The sequence below is a fragment of the Toxorhynchites rutilus genome, chromosome 2, assembly GCF_029784135.1.
Source record: "Toxorhynchites rutilus septentrionalis strain SRP chromosome 2, ASM2978413v1, whole genome shotgun sequence".
In the NCBI taxonomy this organism is placed as follows: Eukaryota; Metazoa; Arthropoda; class Insecta; order Diptera; family Culicidae; genus Toxorhynchites; species Toxorhynchites rutilus.
Genome location: NC_073745.1, coordinates 98898568 through 98917724, shown reverse-complemented (window position 1 = coordinate 98917724; position 19157 = coordinate 98898568). Strand labels below are relative to the sequence as shown.

The 19157-nt window shown below is 38.3% G+C and overlaps 1 protein-coding gene across 5 annotated transcripts in view; it reads left to right on the top strand.

Moving 5' to 3' along the window:
- LOC129771710 (calcium-transporting ATPase type 2C member 1) overlaps positions 1 to 17231 on the top strand; it is a 188331-nt gene extending 171100 nt beyond the window's left edge. For all 5 annotated transcript variants that reach the window (XM_055775659.1, XM_055775657.1, XM_055775656.1 and 2 more), the window contains exons 7-9: positions 6100 to 6415; positions 6478 to 6928; positions 6997 to 17231. In XM_055775659.1, the coding sequence (XP_055631634.1) occupies positions 6100 to 6415; positions 6478 to 6928; positions 6997 to 7242 (1013 nt within the window). In that variant the 3' untranslated portion in view covers positions 7243 to 17231. The remainder of the gene's footprint in view (positions 1 to 6099; positions 6416 to 6477; positions 6929 to 6996) is intronic.
- Positions 17232 to 19157: the final 1926 nt, after the last annotated feature.

Below are 19157 nucleotides of genomic sequence, written 5' to 3'. Positions count from 1 at the left end.
CCGTTCCAGGTTAGATACTGCATCACTAAAATGGATCTAACTCGGTAAATAATAGGATTTTCGATAAGTTCTTACTAAGCTATATTTTGGAATGCTTAAACTACAGAAATATGACGAAAAAAAATTCCTAGATGTCCTAAAATAAGCTTTATTTTCGATTTTTAATTATAAAAATCGGTTCACTTTTGTAGAAGTTATTAAAATTTGTTGCGTGAGCTTTTAATCTGAAAGACCCTGTATCATGACAGAAAGCTTTGGCATGGAAACCAGTATATTTATCACGAATAATGTAAAGAATACAAAAATCATGAAAAATCAGGATAAATTGAGTGTTCGCCAGGATATCAGGGAGCGTGCTAAAGAGTCTGGGGAATCCTGAAAAATCAGGAAGGTTGGCATCCCTGATTGTGGGTGTAAACACATGGGTCTTTTAAGCAACTTTGCATGCTTGAAATATTCAAATAAGAATTAGGCAACTTTTTTAAAAGGACCAACATTTTTTTCTTGATTTTTTACAAAAAAAATAATACCTCAAAAACCATAATACTTTCGGGTCAAAGGATAAATTGTAGGAAAGTGTTTAAATTTTCAAAAAAAATACCAAAATTTTTTTGAAAAAACTATTTTGAAAATTAAAATTAATTTTTCTCAAAAACGTATTTTTTTTTAAATTCTCAATAAAAATAATATGAATAGCCCTTACAATTTCCAACATGTCGTCCATACATCGGAAGATGAGCATTTTTACCGGGAACAAGTTTTCCTGACAACAACTTCTTCATGTTTTCTTTGAAAAAATTACAACTTATCCTAATTTTGTTTAAAGTCAAGATAGCAATATAGTGTATTCAACAAAGTTGTAGATCTTATTAAAATATGAACTTTCGTCGAATATGTAAGTTTTTTTTAAAGTTTCTGGTATACATGGTATTTTGGTATGGAGCCCCCTGAAAAAAACCATGTTTTACTCGTTGCATTTCTGTGTGTAAATTCTCGCGTTTAACATGTTCTTGACATGTTTCTGAATAGAAAAAAGTTAGCAGAGCATGTAAATCGCGATAATTTATACATACAAATGTTACGAATTTAACATCAATGGTAATTATTCAAAGAAAAACATGAAAATGTTGTTGTTCGAAAAACTTTTTCCCTGTAAAAGTTCCCATCTTTCGATGTATGAGTGATTTTTTTGGAAATTGTATGGGCTACTCATATCTATTTTTTCAGAATTTTTCAAAAAACATGTTTTCGAGGAAAATAGATCTTAATTTTCGAAACATAAATAATTTCCTACATTTCATTCTCTGACTAAAATTTGGTAGGTCTGATAGATTTTGTGAGAGGATTTTTTTGAAATTTTGAGTTTTTTTTCAAAAATATTTCTTTAAAAACTATAAGATCTACAAAATGTTGGTTAAAGAATGAAAAGTAGGAAATTATTTATGTTTTCATTTTCCTTTTTTTTAATTTTAATCAATACGGTGCTCCTATGAATAATAGATAACGGTATTTACTATCAAACAAAGTAGTCACCCGCACAGGACAACGCACAGTGCGTTGAATGCATAGGAATGTGGGACAAAAATCATAACAGCAGAATTTAGCCATTGTAACACTTTGGTGTGATGGAAAAGATTGTTCATAAGTATCAGAACTACTCTTTGCATAAATGTCTCATGTTATTTGAATTTATAAAGAGCAGATTAATTGTTTGCATAAGTGTCTTATGTCATCTGAATAATCTCATGTAAAAAAATCTTTGCTTGTTAAAAGTGAAAAGTGCTGATCTTTTCAGATACACATTGCTGGCATTAGTTACACATTTATTGCATCAATGGCAAAAGTGTATCATATTCAACGGATGATAAAAATAAAATTATGTGTTAATTATACTTCATATGACTTACTCTTGGAGACTGTTTAGAAAGATTTCACACGAAGACGAATAACAAACTATAATTTTTATACAAAAACATACATTGCTAAGTTAATATATATACATAGTTCACAAAAACAATAAAAAATGTTTGTTTTTCATAATCTTGCATGCTTTTTACTGTTACTGCTTTTTCAATAAACGTTACTGCTTTTTCAATAAAAATAAAATTCCGACCAGTACGATACCCATGACCAAATTTAATACGACCGCAAAGGGTTAATGTTCAATTCGTAACATTTGTATGTATAAATTATCGTGATTAAAATGCTCTGCTAACTTTTTTCTATTCAGAAACATGCCAAACGCGAGATTTTACACACAAAAAATAACGAGTAAAAAATTATTTTTTTCAGGGGTCTTCATACAAAAATGCTCTATATTCCAGAAACTATAAAATACAGAAAGTTGACGTCTTCGACGAAAGTTCATATTCGAAAAAGACCTAAAACTTTGTCGAATATACTATATCCCTATCTTGACTTTAAACAAAATTGGGATTAGTTGTAATTTTTTTTTTAAATAAAACAAGAAAAGTTGTTGTTAGAAAAACTTTTTCCATATAAAAGTGCTCATCTTCCGATGTATGGGCGACTTTTTGAGAATTAAAAAAAAACGTTTCTGAGAAAAATGAATTTTTTGTAAAAAATCAAGAAAACGTTTTTGGCACATGTGTTTACATCCACAACGTTTCGCTGCAATCTGAGATGGTGCTGCCAACGGCCAGTCGAGTTGGCATGAAATTCGTCTGCAGTAAAACATATAATGTTTGTTTATTTATATATTTACTAGCTGACCCGGCAAACTTCGTCCCGCCAAAATTTTTTTTTTGTTATCAATACCGTTCACGTTTCCTTACTTACGATCATAGATCCAATCGCAGAACTGTTCATTGATTCATCTTCTAATTGATCCTTCACAATTTACTTTTAATATAAATTTCCTAGGACTTCTACCAAAACACGTCATTATAATATCAGATTATGTTCAGATACAATTCTCGTTCGAGATTTTTCAATCACTTGCAAATAACATGTTTCTCCGTTACATCGAATAAATGTTTGATACAGAAAATATGATAGAATGAAGATAACCCTGAATCGGATAATTCCTTCTTCGAGTTTTGCTCTTACCAACACATTCGGCGATCTATTTTTATTTATATAGAAAGAGGAAGATATAGGAGTGCCTTTTATCACATTAAAATCCATTTCCACTTTCGAACAAAAACCAATTTCGTTGGCGCAAACATCAAATGGACTAACAACGCTTGTCACTATGTAATTGTAAAACATATTCAATTGAATTTCCCGAATTTTCCCATTTCCCTTCAGAATTTTCCGAAAATTTTCAATTGTCATGTTTGGTTAAAATATGTGTAATATTTTTATTCCCATTCCTTTGAAGGGAGGGGTGTCATACCATCATAGAAACATTTCTCGTACCCAAAAACCCTCACATCCCAAGTTTGGCTCCATTTGCTTGATTAGTTCTCGAGTAATGCAGAAGTTTGTGTTTCATTTGTATGGCAGCCCCTTCCCCTTAGAGAGGGGAGAGGAGTGTCGAACCACCATAGAAACATGTCGTGCCCTCTAAAACCTCCACATGCCAAATTTGGTTCCGTTTGCTTGATTGATTCTCGAGTTATGCGAATGTCAAACCACTATAGAAACATTTATTGCCCCTAATATTATTAATATTCATTGATTCTTCTGCAGCATCCCCCCTTAGAGAGGGGTGAGGAGTGTCTATCCAACACAGAAACATTTATTGCACCCTAAAACCTCCACATGCCAAATTTGGGTTCGTTTGCTTGATTAATTCTCGAGTTATGCTGAAATTAGTATTTCATTTGTATGGTACCCTCTCTTAGAGAGGGGGGAGGTGTGTCTATCCAACACAGAAACATTTATTGCATCCTTAAACCTCCACATGCCAAATTTGGGTTTGTTTGCTTGATTCATTCTCGATATATATATCGATTAATTCCTTTATTTCTTCATCTGACTATTGTTGTCTTAATGAAAATATGACGGGGAAAAGCAAGAGAAGGCGGATATGGTTTCTATATTTGTTTATAGCTTGCGTAATGAATCACGGCATACCTGAAAATTTCATATGCGTTGCTCTCAAACGAGCAATTTCTACAACGGTGCTATTAATCGTAACTGTGACAGATGTCCTGATGGATCCCTAGTATTATGATGTGTTTTCCTAAAGTAAAACCCAATTATAAAGTGTAAATTATGAAAGAAAATTAACTTTTCCGAATCAAATTAGTATTCTACGCGAATGCAAATCACTTTTTTCTACAAGTAGTGAGAAAATCCTATACGAAAAATTTGTCTGAAATTATTTTTATATTATAATAAGTTTTAGTAGGAATATCGCTAAATTTAGAGGAAATAGGTTAAGTTAGGGTTAGGACTACGTGCATCAAGTAATTAAATAATGCCAAGTAAATAATTTTCATTCAAATTTTACCAATTTGAAATTGCCTTCAAGCCTTCTAATCTGATGGAGAATAGTTTGGATCCCAAATTCAAATGTCGCCACTAGTCATCGCGGATATTTTCGTTGCCTCGGATTGATGGCGATATTGGCCGTGTAAGGTGGCAAAATATTAATTGAGGTTAGATCGGATCGGGAAGCTTGGCTGTCACGATATTGAAGACAATTATTGTCAATCATTTTGATCGTGTAAGATGCCCAGGTGCGCACTCATAGCAGACTTCAACTGCTGATTCGAAATTGAAGTTGAAGCTTGATGATGTTGACGTAGATTGGGCCTGAACAGACCACAATAGACTCAATAAAGTACTGTACAGCATATCACTACTTGCTTCATCGTCTTCCACGTCTACCGTTGAACTTACCAATCGCAGATTCACGATAGCCTTCGATTACCATCCGCACAAGTTAACAGGATGACTGGTTTATGAGACACTTCCCAGAACGCCGAATCTCAATGAGAGGTGATTTGGGGTGGTCTTTTGGGCATAATGTTTGCATTAAAAAAAGGGACAAAAATTGCCGATTTTTCATGGATTTACCTTCACACGCACTGACGAAACTATACATGCAGCATCAATCATAATAACCCATGTGTCAGCAGGAAAAAATTGACAGCTCTATCAGTCGAACTCTAATAGTGATGGCGTAAACAGTGAAGCTACTTCGTTCAGAAGTGTGCGCGTTTAAGAACGGTACCCCGCCGCGTCGAACACAGACATCGTGCGGCACTTTGTGGATGCCGGATACGCCCGTTCCAAGATCTTGGCACTATTGGAAACAAACAGAGCATCGATAGAAAGCACGGTTCCGGACGGCCAACGACCCTGAATGACAAGAAGCTCCAACGGATGCTGAAGAGGAAGATTGAGGGAAAAGTAGCTACATCGCTGCGTGCACTTGACCCGGAGGTCGATGTCACCGGCGAAACAGTGAAAAAGTACCTAGCGAACAAGGACATTCATGTCAGGAAGCGGAAGCCCCATCCACTGCTCTCGGAGCTGCAGGCAATGACACAGCGGCAGCGGCTTAATAAGATGGTCAACTGCGTCCCATCGAGAATTTCTAGGCAAACCTGAAGCGTTAGATCTACTCCAACAATTTTGTTGCGAAACTGAGAAAGAATTGACAAATAAAATGAAGAAAGAATTCAATAACAAGCCTTTACGCAGGTTTTCGTCCGCCATGGCGATTGTTCCGGTTAACTGCCGGATGGCCGCTCGCAAGGGCGTAGATTTTTTCTGCAAGTAAGCTAATATAATAACCTTCCATGAGAAATTTATCAAACTCAATTATCTGTCTTACTTTTTTTTTATCACCATCCGAAAAAAGTTCATTTTTTAATGCAAATGTTATAGTACTAACTGAGAGTTGATCTGAGAGATGAAATTTAGTTCTACATTCTTGTGTGAATTTAGAAGATAATTTTTAGTTATTTGGTCCTTTTTATTATACTTTTCAAACGTTAATTTTATACGGATGACAATCAATCGAAGTTTACAGAGAGATTTGTCATTAGTGTTGGAAGGAAAATGGGTTATGAATAACTGACGCTGAATTTAATCCAATGATTAATTTACATCCGAAGCTTCTTATCATATTACATCCTTTAAGGATATAAAAACTCCTTAACGCCATCCTTCTATTCACAGCTTCCAAAATCGGGTTGGACATCGTTCATATGCAGGCACTTTCCGGACACGACATGGACCAGATGAACGAGATGCAGCTGGAGAAGGTCATCAACACGGTCAGCGTGTTCTATCGAGTAACCCCAAAGCACAAGCTCGCCATAGTGAAGGCCCTGCAGCAGACCGGTCACATCGTTGGAATGACCGGCGATGGTGTTAACGACGGAGTGGCACTGAAGCGGGCCGACATTGGAATCGCAATGGGCAAAAATGGAACAGACGTGTGCAAGGAGGCAGCAGATATGATCCTGGTGGATGATGATTTCCACACCATAATGTAGGTTTGCGTGTGCGTTTGACTCTTCAGCGTGAAATATTTATTTTCTTTGGCTCTTGCAGAGCCGCCATTGAAGAAGGTAAAGGGATCTTCTGGAACATTCGGAACTTCGTTCGCTTTCAGCTGAGTACATCGATCGCGGCTCTCTCACTGATTGCCCTGTCGACGTTGATGGGAATCTCCAATCCACTGAATGCTATGCAAATTTTGTGGATCAACATCATCATGGATGGACCACCGGCTCAATCGCTCGGCGTGGAACCAGTCGATCAGGATGTACTGAAGCAGAAACCTCGCAATGTGAAACAACCTATGATCTCTAAATCGCTCATCATCAACGTTCTGCTGTCGGCTGGCATCATCATCCTTGGCACGCTTTGGGTATTCCAGCGGGAGATGGCCGACGGAACGGGTGTCACCAGTCGGGACACCACGATGACGTTCACTTGTTTCGTACTGTTCGATATGTGGAACGCGTTGAGCTGTCGGTCACAAACCAAAAGCGTATTTCAGGTATGTTATTTTTGAACGATACTTTGACTCATGATGGTTTACGGGAATCTATCCTTCGCTTTCTTCAGATCGGTCTTTTCACCAATCGGATGTTCCTGCTTGCGGTTGGCTTCTCGCTGCTCGGGCAGCTGCTGGTGATCTATTTCCCCCCGCTGCAGATGGTGTTCCAGACCGAGGCGCTGTCCGGGATGGATTTGCTCTTCTTGGTGTCGCTCACCTCGAGCGTGTTCATCGTGTCCGAGCTGAAGAAGTGGTTCGAGCGAGTCATGGAGCGACGAATGTACAGAAAGCGAAGCGAGTTGGATTTCGTATGACACTCAGCTCACGCTGGAAGATTGCACAAAGACTAAAATGCTGAAAATATTCGACAACAACAACGTCTCGGCACATGAACACACAAACACTGTAAGAGACTTATCAATAAGCTTAATGTTCTGATCAGAGAGGAAGGAAAATCGAGACAGAGAGAAACAACATTGGCATTGGGATCTACAAATTGCGTTTCCACAATTCGGGTTGGCAATACTTATTACAGAAAAACACCCACAGAATCAGATGAAATTGATAACACAAAACATTCTATTAACTACAAATGCTAAAACGTGATGATCGCTTCCAATCAGAACATGCGGCATCGGGGTAACACACATGTTTTTTTTTACTTATTTACGGAAACAGTAGGTTTACTTAGGCGCTATTCGGAAAGTATTCTTTTGTAGATATTTTAAACAATTACTATTACTATATTATAATATCATGGGGTTCTCTCGCGTTCATTGAACAGCTAATTTATACAAATTGAGACCTGTTTCCTCCTCATTACTAGCTAAATGTTCTAGAAGTAGAAAACAATACAGACAATTCGATAATAGGTTTATTTTTGAGTTTTTGGTTCTACTTTTAGTTTTTGTGAAAGAAAGGATCTTGTTTTGGTTTTTACTTCATGTTTCAGTGTCTTTTCCCTTTGTACATATGCTATGGGTTTCAATAACATTTGATTATTTTCACAAGATATTGTTCACTTGATGTTACATTTAGTGGAAGTTTATGCGGAAGCAGTACTCTAATGGTATATATACTGAGTAAATTGATCAATGACTGTGTATGTTACTCATATGTTGGCTTATCAACCTAGTTCATCCCAAGAGCTACCCAGTATCAGCAAAACTACGAGGTCTATTCGCGAATTTGGAATATCCGAGGGCTACGAACGAATCGTTATTCATCAGCATGCATCCTTCGTACTTCATCAAAATCATGATTTACAACTTTCGAGCGTCTTTTGATCACCAGATTATGCTTCAGCATCTTTTTTGGTTGCTTGCAGGGACGGAAATTACGATAACCTTCTAGCATACGGATTCTCCAGGTGGTACTTTGGTTAGAGTTGTGTTTTTTGACGATGTCGTACTCCGAGATTCGCATCCGAACAACAGTTGTACGTTCACGGGATCGTTTCAACACATCATACACGGTCGATTCAACCACCTTCAGCGATTTCGCGATTTTAATACTTGAACTGTCAAAACAAAACGTATCAATGTGAAATTTTTACCGTTGAAAGATACAATTTGCTATCAAAAGATTTCAGATACGCCTACTACGACCGCTGCTATGAAATGAACGGTGATTCCGGATTCTCAATGTTTCAAGCTTTATTCACGAATATCTGTCACGACTGCTTAAAATTTGCCTTAAAAGTGAATTAGTTGTAGCTTCAAGTTTAGCCAATACAGATGACTTTAAACTTTATTAGTCGATTTTTTACAAGCTTCTCTCGATGCGATTTTTTTCACCGGTGAAACCAATCGCCACAAACAGGGATAGGTTGTAATCACGTTGTGTCAGGTCCAGACTACGAAGTGTATGCATAAAAACCTTCACCAAAATCTCCAGGAGCTTCTGGCGAGTCGAAGTGTGTGGCCTGGTGTTGTCCTAATAGTATAACATTCCCCCTCTATTGACTAAGGCTAAAATCTTGGGCGTGTTCTCTTTCAGACGGTCCAATTGTTGATACTAAAGGTCCGGATCAAACGTTTCATCATAGATGAGCACCATATAGTAGATCAGGGGTTTTCAGATTTTTTTTATGGCAGAGCACTTTTTATAGCAAAAACATTTGATGGAGCATCTGCGTTTTCAAATCAATAAAAGAAATCTTATTTGCAATGAAATTACCCAGCTAAAAACAACTCTATTTCAGTTTCGCGTAGCAGTTGCACAATATTTGACTCGGAGTTAACAAGATAAATAACTATATGCCCAGTGAAATTAAATTACAGAATGTTTTTTTTTTTTCAAGGTGTGTTTTCAAGTGGGAACACATGTTATAACTTCGCGGAGCACAAATTTCCCGCGGAGCACCATTTGAAAACCCCTGTAGTAGATGATTCCCTGACAGTCCCGCAAAACACACAGCAAAAATTTCTCAAAATTCCGCATTAGTGCTGATCAGGTGCAGGTTTTGAACTTAAGAGACTTTAAACTCTGAGAATGCATTCGTCTCTAGTGCTGATCAGAATGTGTTAACGAATACGCATACTAAATAAGGCGCCTAGGGAGACCGTCGTATCAGATACATGCATACTGTTACAGAACAGAATGTTTTCCCCATCACGGATGCAAAATCAAAGCACCTGGAGAAGCCGTCGCAGCAGATACATGTAAGCTGCGTTTTATTTTACTCGCTTGTATTTACAGTGATTGGAATAAGGCAGTACTATAAGATGGTACTCCTCAATCATTGCAACTATTCATAGATCGCCATTTTGATTGTCACGGATGAACTTCGTGTATCACCTGTGAGGTCGGTCCCTTCTGCTCTATGATCATCATCTGTGCATCAACACCTATGATTCGCGTGTATTTGAAATTGAGCTCGACGGGAGCACAGGATTTTTCACGTTGTCATAATATCAAGAACCCATGGTTTCACCATATACTCGTAGGTCGAAAAAGCGATATTGTGTTATTTTTCTTATGTAATCAATTCGATATGCTGTTCTCATATCTTGTCTCATCTTTCGCAAAGCGAACTGCACATTTAGAGGCCAAACTTGATTTCCAGCGCACGTGACCAGAGCATCGGCGTCATTCGAACAAATTCGTCGGATACGTTCAAATTTCCATTTTCGGGTTCAACTGATGCAGAAAATTGAAGGAGTTCCTCACAATCTTGGCTCGAAGTGTAAGAGTGATTATCACCAGACAGGTTGAGCACTTTACCTACGATTTCTTCGCCCATCAATTATATCTAGTAGCTCGATTTTTTTTTGCAATGCATCTCAGCCTTTCTTGAGATACTTTTTTTTATTTCTTAGGTAGCGTGCGATACAGTCAACTGACTGTCCTGTACCGCTGTGGCAGATCATGCTCTAGTCGAATAAACTTACTATCTGCTGATCGAGACTACAATGAATCGAATTATGTGTTACGTGCGTGTTCAAGTAATACTATCAAGTCTATTCGAATCGCACAAAGTTTGGAAACACACATAGAAACGAATCCGGATTACTATCAGTCATGATTGACGAACAAGAAGAAGCCTCTACGATCCCTGTCGATAATTTGGCCGCGTTTCGAAACTGAACCAATAATTGAAGAAGCAATTGAAAATACTCCAATTCTACCTGTGATTGATGTTGTAACCGTTTAAAACGCCTGCTCGAAGCTAATAGCATCATCTCTGGTTCTGATGGAATTTCGTCCATTGTTTTGAAACGTTGCGCTGACAGGAAGGAAGGAAGGTATTGAATTAGAGAGACTTTAAACTCTGAGAGTTCATTCGTCTCTTGCCCTTGAGGGCGGGAAATTTAACTAAAGGAAAACTAAGAAAAACTATTGCAAAATTCGTTATTCTCGCTCGACTCAGTCTTAGTAACCGCTATGGACGTATGTCGTATCGCCGCACCCTACACGGCTCTGGGGCCAAAAACACAACCCAACAATTGGAGCAGGGAAAAAGCCCATTTTAGTGTGCTTGAAGAGCTTGCTTCTAAAATGGGCGTAAAAACCTGCTCATCTTTTGCTGAAATTAGAAAAGAAAACAAACGTAGTTTTATCAGTATAGGTAGATTTAGTAATTTGACATTAGATCTGATCGAATAAACCTGTATCCTTTAGGAACTAGATGGTCCTTTTTTGCTCGACGGCGTCGTCCGATAGTGCTGTCCTTATGGTGTCTGCAACCTGAAACTTTATTCTTGAAGCATTAAATTTAGGGCATGTGATTAATATGTGTTCCACCGTGAGTCTTCGCCATCAATCCCACTGAGTGAAATGGAGGACAACTCCCGGCCTTTAGAGAAAATATAATATTAGACTAGGAACCGCCGCTCACCCTACCATCTCAAAAATAAGGTGAGAGTCGGTTTCCGGTCCTACGATTATGAAAGTTATTTAAAGAAATAATCCGATTAAATATAATATGAATAAGTGAAAGCCTGAAGACCGCCCTCCGTCCCATCCCTCTTGAATAAGGCGGAAGGTGACTCCAGGTCTTTCGATTAATGAATTATTTTATGAAAAGTATGGTAATTAGTATCAAGAGATCGAGGGCTGGAGCCGCCGTCCATCCTACCTCCATCAAGAATAAGGTGGACGGCAACTCCGGGCCGTTCGGTTTAACTAAAATAATGTTGATTGATATAAAAAAGCTGCAGATTAAAGGTTAAAATTATGTAATAGAAGTAATAATTTATTTGTTTTTATTATTACCCTTTGGAGGGCTGGAAACTTTCCTGGTGTGTGTGTTATTTGTGTTAGTGTTATTTTTATTTGGAGTGGAGTGGTATAGAGTGTTAGCATGTGATTGTTGATTGTTGTTATGTGGGTGTTTATTGTTGGTGTGTGTGTGTGTGTTGTTTCTTCCATTTATTTGATTTGTTTGTTCGTTCCTTGTCCGTTTTCGTTGGACTTCTTTGGTTTGCTTGTTTTCCTCATCAGAAGACTTATGTTCTTCAGAAGATATTCCTTTGTTCGAGATTTTCCTTTTATTTTTATTCCTAATTTCAATGTATTCCATTGGATTATCTGATTCCTCTTCGGTTTGCATGTCCTGTCTATCCTCTTCAGATTCTATATTCTTTGGTTCCTCCATTCCTTCTTCTTCTGATTCTTCGGAATCTTCTTCAGATTCATCTACCGAGCTTTCCGTTTCATTGCCTGAAGTAATGGATTGGCTATTATCCTGATTGGTTCTAGCGGAATTACATTGGCATTTGCATTGAGTGCAGCCATCTACTTTTGTTTGAATGGTATTAAGTCTGTCCTGCAGCACACTGGAATAGGTTATTCCATTGTTCTGGAGGTCATACTTTTTCCTAGCTTCGTTGTGAGATATTCCCTCATCTACTCTTATTCTGGTTATGTTGTTTTCTCTTACCCATATTGGGCACGTCCTGTTGGATGAGGTATGATCACCCTTACAGTTGACGCAAAATTCAGGGGATTTACAAATTTTGTTTCCGGAAATATTTGTTTTGTGTTCTTTTCCACAGTTTTTGCAGAGTGGAGTATTTCGTCTGCACCGTTTTGTTGTGTGCCCAAAGCGGTAACACTTAAAACATTGCATGGGGTTTGGATAATAATTCCTAGTCCCTGCTCGAAGAAATCCAAAATTTATATATTCAGGAACAACAGTTCCACGAATGGTCAGAATTAATGTTGGTGTGGCTATAATCAAATCATTTTCTTTCCTGGTGATACGCTTTACCTCGATCACTTTTTGATCGGCTAGTTCTTTTAACAATTCGTCTTCCTTTAAATCTAGAACTTCACGACAGGTGACAACGCATTTGCGTTGATTTAGAGTCGGATGGTGAATAATTTCTATTGGGGTGTTATTAATTAGCTTGTTAATTGAAAGTAACTTATCGATAACATCCTTTTCTCTTACTGAGAGTACATATTGAATTCGGTTTTTATCGTCTCGTTGTGGTCTTGCACTTTCTAAGGATCCTGCCTTGGCAACTGTCTTGCTTACAAGAAAGGGGTTCGAGGGGAGGGTATCTTCCCCTGTGGCCCGTAATAGAAGAATTTCAAGATCACCACTCAGTGGGTCAGCCCAAAATGGACTGGTCCGTTGGGTTGGTCTTCCACGGTAACGGTTTGTAGCCCGGCCTCCTGGAGGTCCGGAACTACTGGAAGCCATTTTTGTTGCCTAGCTACACCCAGGTGTAGCCGGCGAAAAAGTCATAAAATATTCACTAACCAAAGTAGACCATACGACGTGCGACGGGGGACGAAAACGGCGGAGGACGGTAACGGCGGGGGACAATGCCAACGCAGTTACAAGAACAAACACCGAAATCACTTGGCGGAAAAACACTATTTTTAAAAACACTTGGAAAAAATCACTTTTTAAATGTTAGTTAAATTAAAATCAATTTGGGATATGTAGTAAAAAAATTTTTAACCTATACCCTTTGGGCGTCCTATCTCTCACTAACTCCTGGTATTAAGAAAGGTTTGGTCACTCACCGATCGTGTTGATGAACCACTCCTAATACACCACCAAATGGTAGTGGGGTAGCGGGGAAGGGACCGGATACCGCCGACGGCAGGGCAATTGCCGCAGCGGTTCGAAGCGACGAAGCGAAGAAAACCTCTTTCCACACCTCCTGAGCTGCTGATGATTGATGAGTAGAAATTGCGCCAAAATCGCGCGTCACTGGCAGGAAAAACGTAGCTGATGAGACGGGCACAAACAGCGGGACACGCAGGGGGCAGTGAAAACTGCCGGTCAAAGTGGCCAATCCGACCGAACCAACTTCCTGAATGGCCGTTGGGGGCTTCTCGGCTGCTTCCTCCTTTCCTGGTATCCGGACAACTGTTGCTGAAAAAAACGCTATATTTAGGACCGAAATCAGCTTTGAAAAAAGCTATACATTCGGTTGTAGGAGAAAACTTCTATAGTTATTATTCTCTTTTAGAATGGCGCTAAAACATAACCGTTGCGGTCGAGTGTCAGTAGCACCATTGTGCGCTGACAGCTTGTCGCTGCCATTATCAACACTGTTTAATCGCTCAATTCAATGCGGATTGATAAATGAGTCTAATAAAATAAACTGATGGGATAAGAAAAAGCGGAATTTTCCCCAATGCATGGAAACAATATCATGTCCATATACACCGATTTTTCTGCTACTTTCGAAACTAACCATCGTATCACGATCGCTAAATTGCATCGCAGCACCTAAAATGGATCGTCATATCTGACCGGCAGAACAATTTGTGTGAAAATAGTTGAATTCATATCCTTACCATTCGAGGTTACATCTGGTGTTCCAAAGAAGTCACTTAGGACCTTCAATTTCCCTGCTGTACCCCAACAACGTCAACCTGATTCTAGATTGTAGGAAGCTTTCTTATGCGGATTACTTCGAACTTTTTATGTGCATGGAAAACTACGAAGATGCCGCATTTCTTCAGAAACAGTTGACAACTTTTGCCGATTGGTGTAAAACCAATCTTTGAACCGAAACCGGTTATCTGCCTGCCTATTTGGCAAATAAAATTCATCTCACTTGTTTGCCATCCTCGCTTGGGATCCTAAATAAACATATGCATGTTAATGCGATTGTTTTTGATAAGGGACGAAACCCAAACATATATATCTATCACATCTCGGGTGGCCCATACGGCGCTCTCGCCTTGGGTCATTTCTAAACATGCTTTTCACGAAAAAGGTTCAAGTGGGGAACATCTAGCTAATTGCCTACTATAAAATTTCTAATTCTATTCCTATCTCTACGCCACCCGTGTAGGGTCCCAAGTAAACAATTATATTATTTGTCCTATTCCCTTTCCTTCACAAAGTGCGTTATATGATGCTTAGTTTGTTTGCGTCATAATTATGCGCCGCTTATCTGAAGCTATAGAAACCAAAGAAAGGAAGTAAGGAAAAAACACGCGATTCCCTCCTGCTGGCATTGATTTAACTTGGTCGAATTAATTGAGATGTGCCTTTTGCGCTTTTATTTTTTAATTATGCATTGTGCCATACAACCGATTTCATCTGGTTGGTCTGACAATCCCACAAACACAAGACACAAATCTACAGCGACATAATCACCATGCAAGAAGACCCTAACTGTATCACCTGCGATATTTCTGCCGCATATTAACAGAGCGCAAAGCATATGAGAATAATCGTGAGGAAAGACAATTCATTCCCGCTCGACACTCACCGGAAACGATGTTGGTCCGATGACTACCAAACGATACTCTCCCCGCCATTCAAGAAAATACTGTTCCGTTTGCTAAAATAAACCTGACGAATTATATTCGGGTTGAAGTTTCTTGTAGCTGAAAAATCGTAGGGTCGAATGAACTGATACGTTTAAAGCCTCTATAATTCAACACATCATCATCATCATAAAAACGGTAAACGTGGGACAGCCGTTCAGCTTTATCATAGCAGATTCAATGAACTGAAACCGAATGTGCGATATGGATGGATCGGAGAAGCAATCAATTGTAGAGCGGATTCCAAAATTCAAAAAGTTGTACAAGTTATTCACAGTTATTGAGGTCATCTAAAGCCCTCACATCTCATGAAACGCCCTTTCGGGATCATTATGAAATCCAATATATTTTCACAGAAATGTAACATCAATGAATTTTTAGCTTTCGATGTCTTATGTTCGCTTTTATTTCGAAAAACCATGCGGGAAAGGGATATTAACAAAAAAGGAAGAAGTGCATGCCGAACACATATCGAGTAAAACTGCGGTGTCCAATAACTACTAGCTAAATCCAGAAATGAAATGATTTAAAACTATATACCCTACATTGTACAAAAGTACCGTAATTTCGTGCGTTTACTTCCCAAAGGCAATCAAAGCATCTACTGATAGGTGCATGCAAATACTGAAGAGAGTTATTAATTTACATTTCCCACGAACAACTGACGACAATAGATATGACAAGCGGATGCCAGAACTGGATCTGGAACTGGTCAAAAACGGGAACCAGTTGTTCGGGTTCCGTCAGGTTAGGTATTTAATGTAACAGGCAGGCACATATATTTTTCTGGACAGAGTGAGGGAAAAGCGGGTTGTGATATTAGAAACCCAAAACTAGAATAGCACCGGTCGTTGGGAATGCAAAGAATGCTGTCTCGTAGGATCATCGGTATTACTTAACAGTTCCAAGCCGGCCGCTGGTAATTCGTAACTATCATTCAACACTTCATCTGTGAAACAAATATTGATGTTAAGCTCGATGTGCGGTAGGAAGGTCTATAAATCGTGCGCATGTGTAGAATGGCTTTTTTTAGATACTTCCAGTATTATCATTTGTTGGCCCTAAAATTTTGAAGTACGTATTTTTGGAACATCTTCGATGTCCCCTTCAACAGCGAAACCAAATTATCAATTGTGGAGTGCAATTTGAAGCACTGTCGTGAAAACAGCAAACATCGAAGTTGATCTGATTGGTTGTCTTCTAAAACTGAAAAAACGATATAACATCAACAGCCACAAGTCTAACAGTGATGAATAGCAACAGCAGCAGCAAACCAAAATCTTCTAGCGTGAGAGCGAATAAAATACGAAATATAATAATTAGCACTGTCTGTGAAAAATTGCAGCAGATTGAATAAAAATTATAATTTAGAATACCAAATTGTGCAAAAACAAGAAAGTTGAAAAACAATTTGAAAATTGGGTTTTGAGAAAACCAGGCTTTGATTAAACGAGTAAATATGACAAAGCCTGAAATCATAGAATAGTATGAGTTTTTCAGGTTAAATGTTCATGATTATTTGTAAAAGAGAGGTAACTTGTTTGACGTTCGTACTAAGTAGGCTGCACGCATTGAAAAAAAAAATATGACAGTTCTCTAACACTCACACGCGCATAAACACGGCACAATTCATCACTTCGTCATTTTAGAAGCACAATCAATTATATTCCAACTTGTACACACGAAGAAGAGTGAAATTTAAAAACGGAAATTTTCATCACATAATTACCACCATGAACATCGCACTATCGCTTCAAAGTTGTTGAAATAATGATCTGAGTTCTCTTTGTACATAGAATGATCTACTACTCTCAGTATTAGTTACAATTTGGTGTAATTCCAGTTTTCATTGGAAGCTTTCCACAATTTCGAACTACCCACAATTCGGTACATCATTCTACCACCTTTCAAGTGATCTTCACATTCCCTCTTCAAAAGCATGGCAACACAAGGCACCCACTCACCATTGCATCTTTTTTTCTAAATATCAAGGAAACATACATGTGCACGTACTTTTTCCACTCACCATATTTGTCATAGCCCCAAAAAAAAGAAAGAAACATAAAGGCGAAACCTACGATCACATATAAACAAGATATTTAATGGTAAAAAACTTGATATCAACCAATAAGTAAAACAGTTACAAAAACAAGCATACAAAATATTGGATGTAAACACACGACACGTACACTTCAACAATAAATTAACGCAAGTTAAAACCCTAAAATAGAAAGCAGAAGGATCGGGCTATTGTAAGTATAAGCATTGAACAATAAAACTAAACAGAACACTAGCAAAGTAACCAACAAATTTCAATGTAAACATTTGAACTCAAATGCAACCGCGCGAGGTGATGGACACCTGCTCACCCCACGTGTTTACGATTTGCACGCGAGTTGTTGTAAACACGGTTTGCAGAATTGAATTGACATTTAAAAAAACGTTCTTTTCTGTTTTTGTTATTTTGCCTTTCGGTGAATTGAATCAGTGTGCGCGCACAATGAAAGTATTGTACGCTTCGAATCACTAAGAAAATATTACCGAAGGCGAACTATACCTTGACCAATGAGCAAAAGCAAACCGTAGCACACACACATACACCATAGCATATTGGCGTTCAGAAAGAATGGTGCAACAATAAACTTTACAAGCTCAATTTTATGGGATCTTTTGCTGGATATATCACTGCCCCGAACAGTACCACGATTGTCCTGATGGAGAACCTTAAGGCTATGTTCTCACTGCAGCGGGGCGTGTTCACTTCTCGCCACGATATTTTAATTCACACACATTGCACCGTGCCAGTGACGTGTCTCCGGCGTGTTTTATAAAAATTGTCATTGTCAAATTGACGGTGGAAAACGTAAAAAATAAAAAAAACAGAAAAAAATTAAATTATGTCACTTCTACAAACAAACACATGCAAGAGAGAAGCGAAGAAGTACAAATATCGCCGGCGTGCAGTGGTTTCGTTTGCACGCTAGCAACACGCCAAAACCACGCTCACGACACGTCAGCCTGGTGTGAACACATCGGTAAGAACATACACGATTAATCGTAAGCGTCACACGCCCTGCTGCAGTGAGAACAAGGCCTAAAACAAACTGATGGATGTTTTCTAGAGGGACAATACTTTAAATTGGCAATATTTTTTATATGGCTGCCACTCGACAGCTCTCACTTATTTCGTTTTATGTTTAATTTTTCATACCATCATGGATAGACTGACAACTGAGCAACGTCCGCAAATTGTATAGTATTCATACGACAAACTTTAGTTCAGTTCGAAAAATACACTTTCCGTCCATTTTGCATTTAAAAAATTATAGGAGGTTGTGTCCAAGATACGACCGCATTGTGAAGTAGAACTACGCTGTTATTTTTTATAAGTCGCTTGTTTTTACCTTCGGATATTATTCTATAATGCTGTGAAATTTTAGAAACAACTGCTTAGTAGAATAATCTCTGGAACGGTTTTTTCATTGTAGAATCAGTTGACGATAATTGATTGATGATTCATTCTTGCCCTCGCAAAACAATACACTAGCTGATCGTATGTCGCAATTTATTTCATGTTAATGTATTGGAAATTTACCTCGAACGCTATTCCGGTGACCTTTTTCGCAATTTACATAGACTCGGCTACAGTCGATTATATACATGTTGCACCAGCACCATTATTCCACATCGTATAACTACATCAATATATCTTTGGCACCGCATGGAAACAACAACAACTTTTCAACAATGACAACCGTTGCAAGTATCAAATATCATGCTACATGTTATTTAGTATTGCCTCAAAGGAATCGCACCTCTAGGCATCGTTCGTACAACGTAAACCAAGCGCCAAACAAGCGTTCGCCATAGCATGCATACAGAGCCATACATTGGTGGCTTGAAACTACCAGAAATATAAACACTTCTCATCATTTTGCGCTACACTCAAAAGAAACGCTTCTGTTAATATTACTGGGCTTGA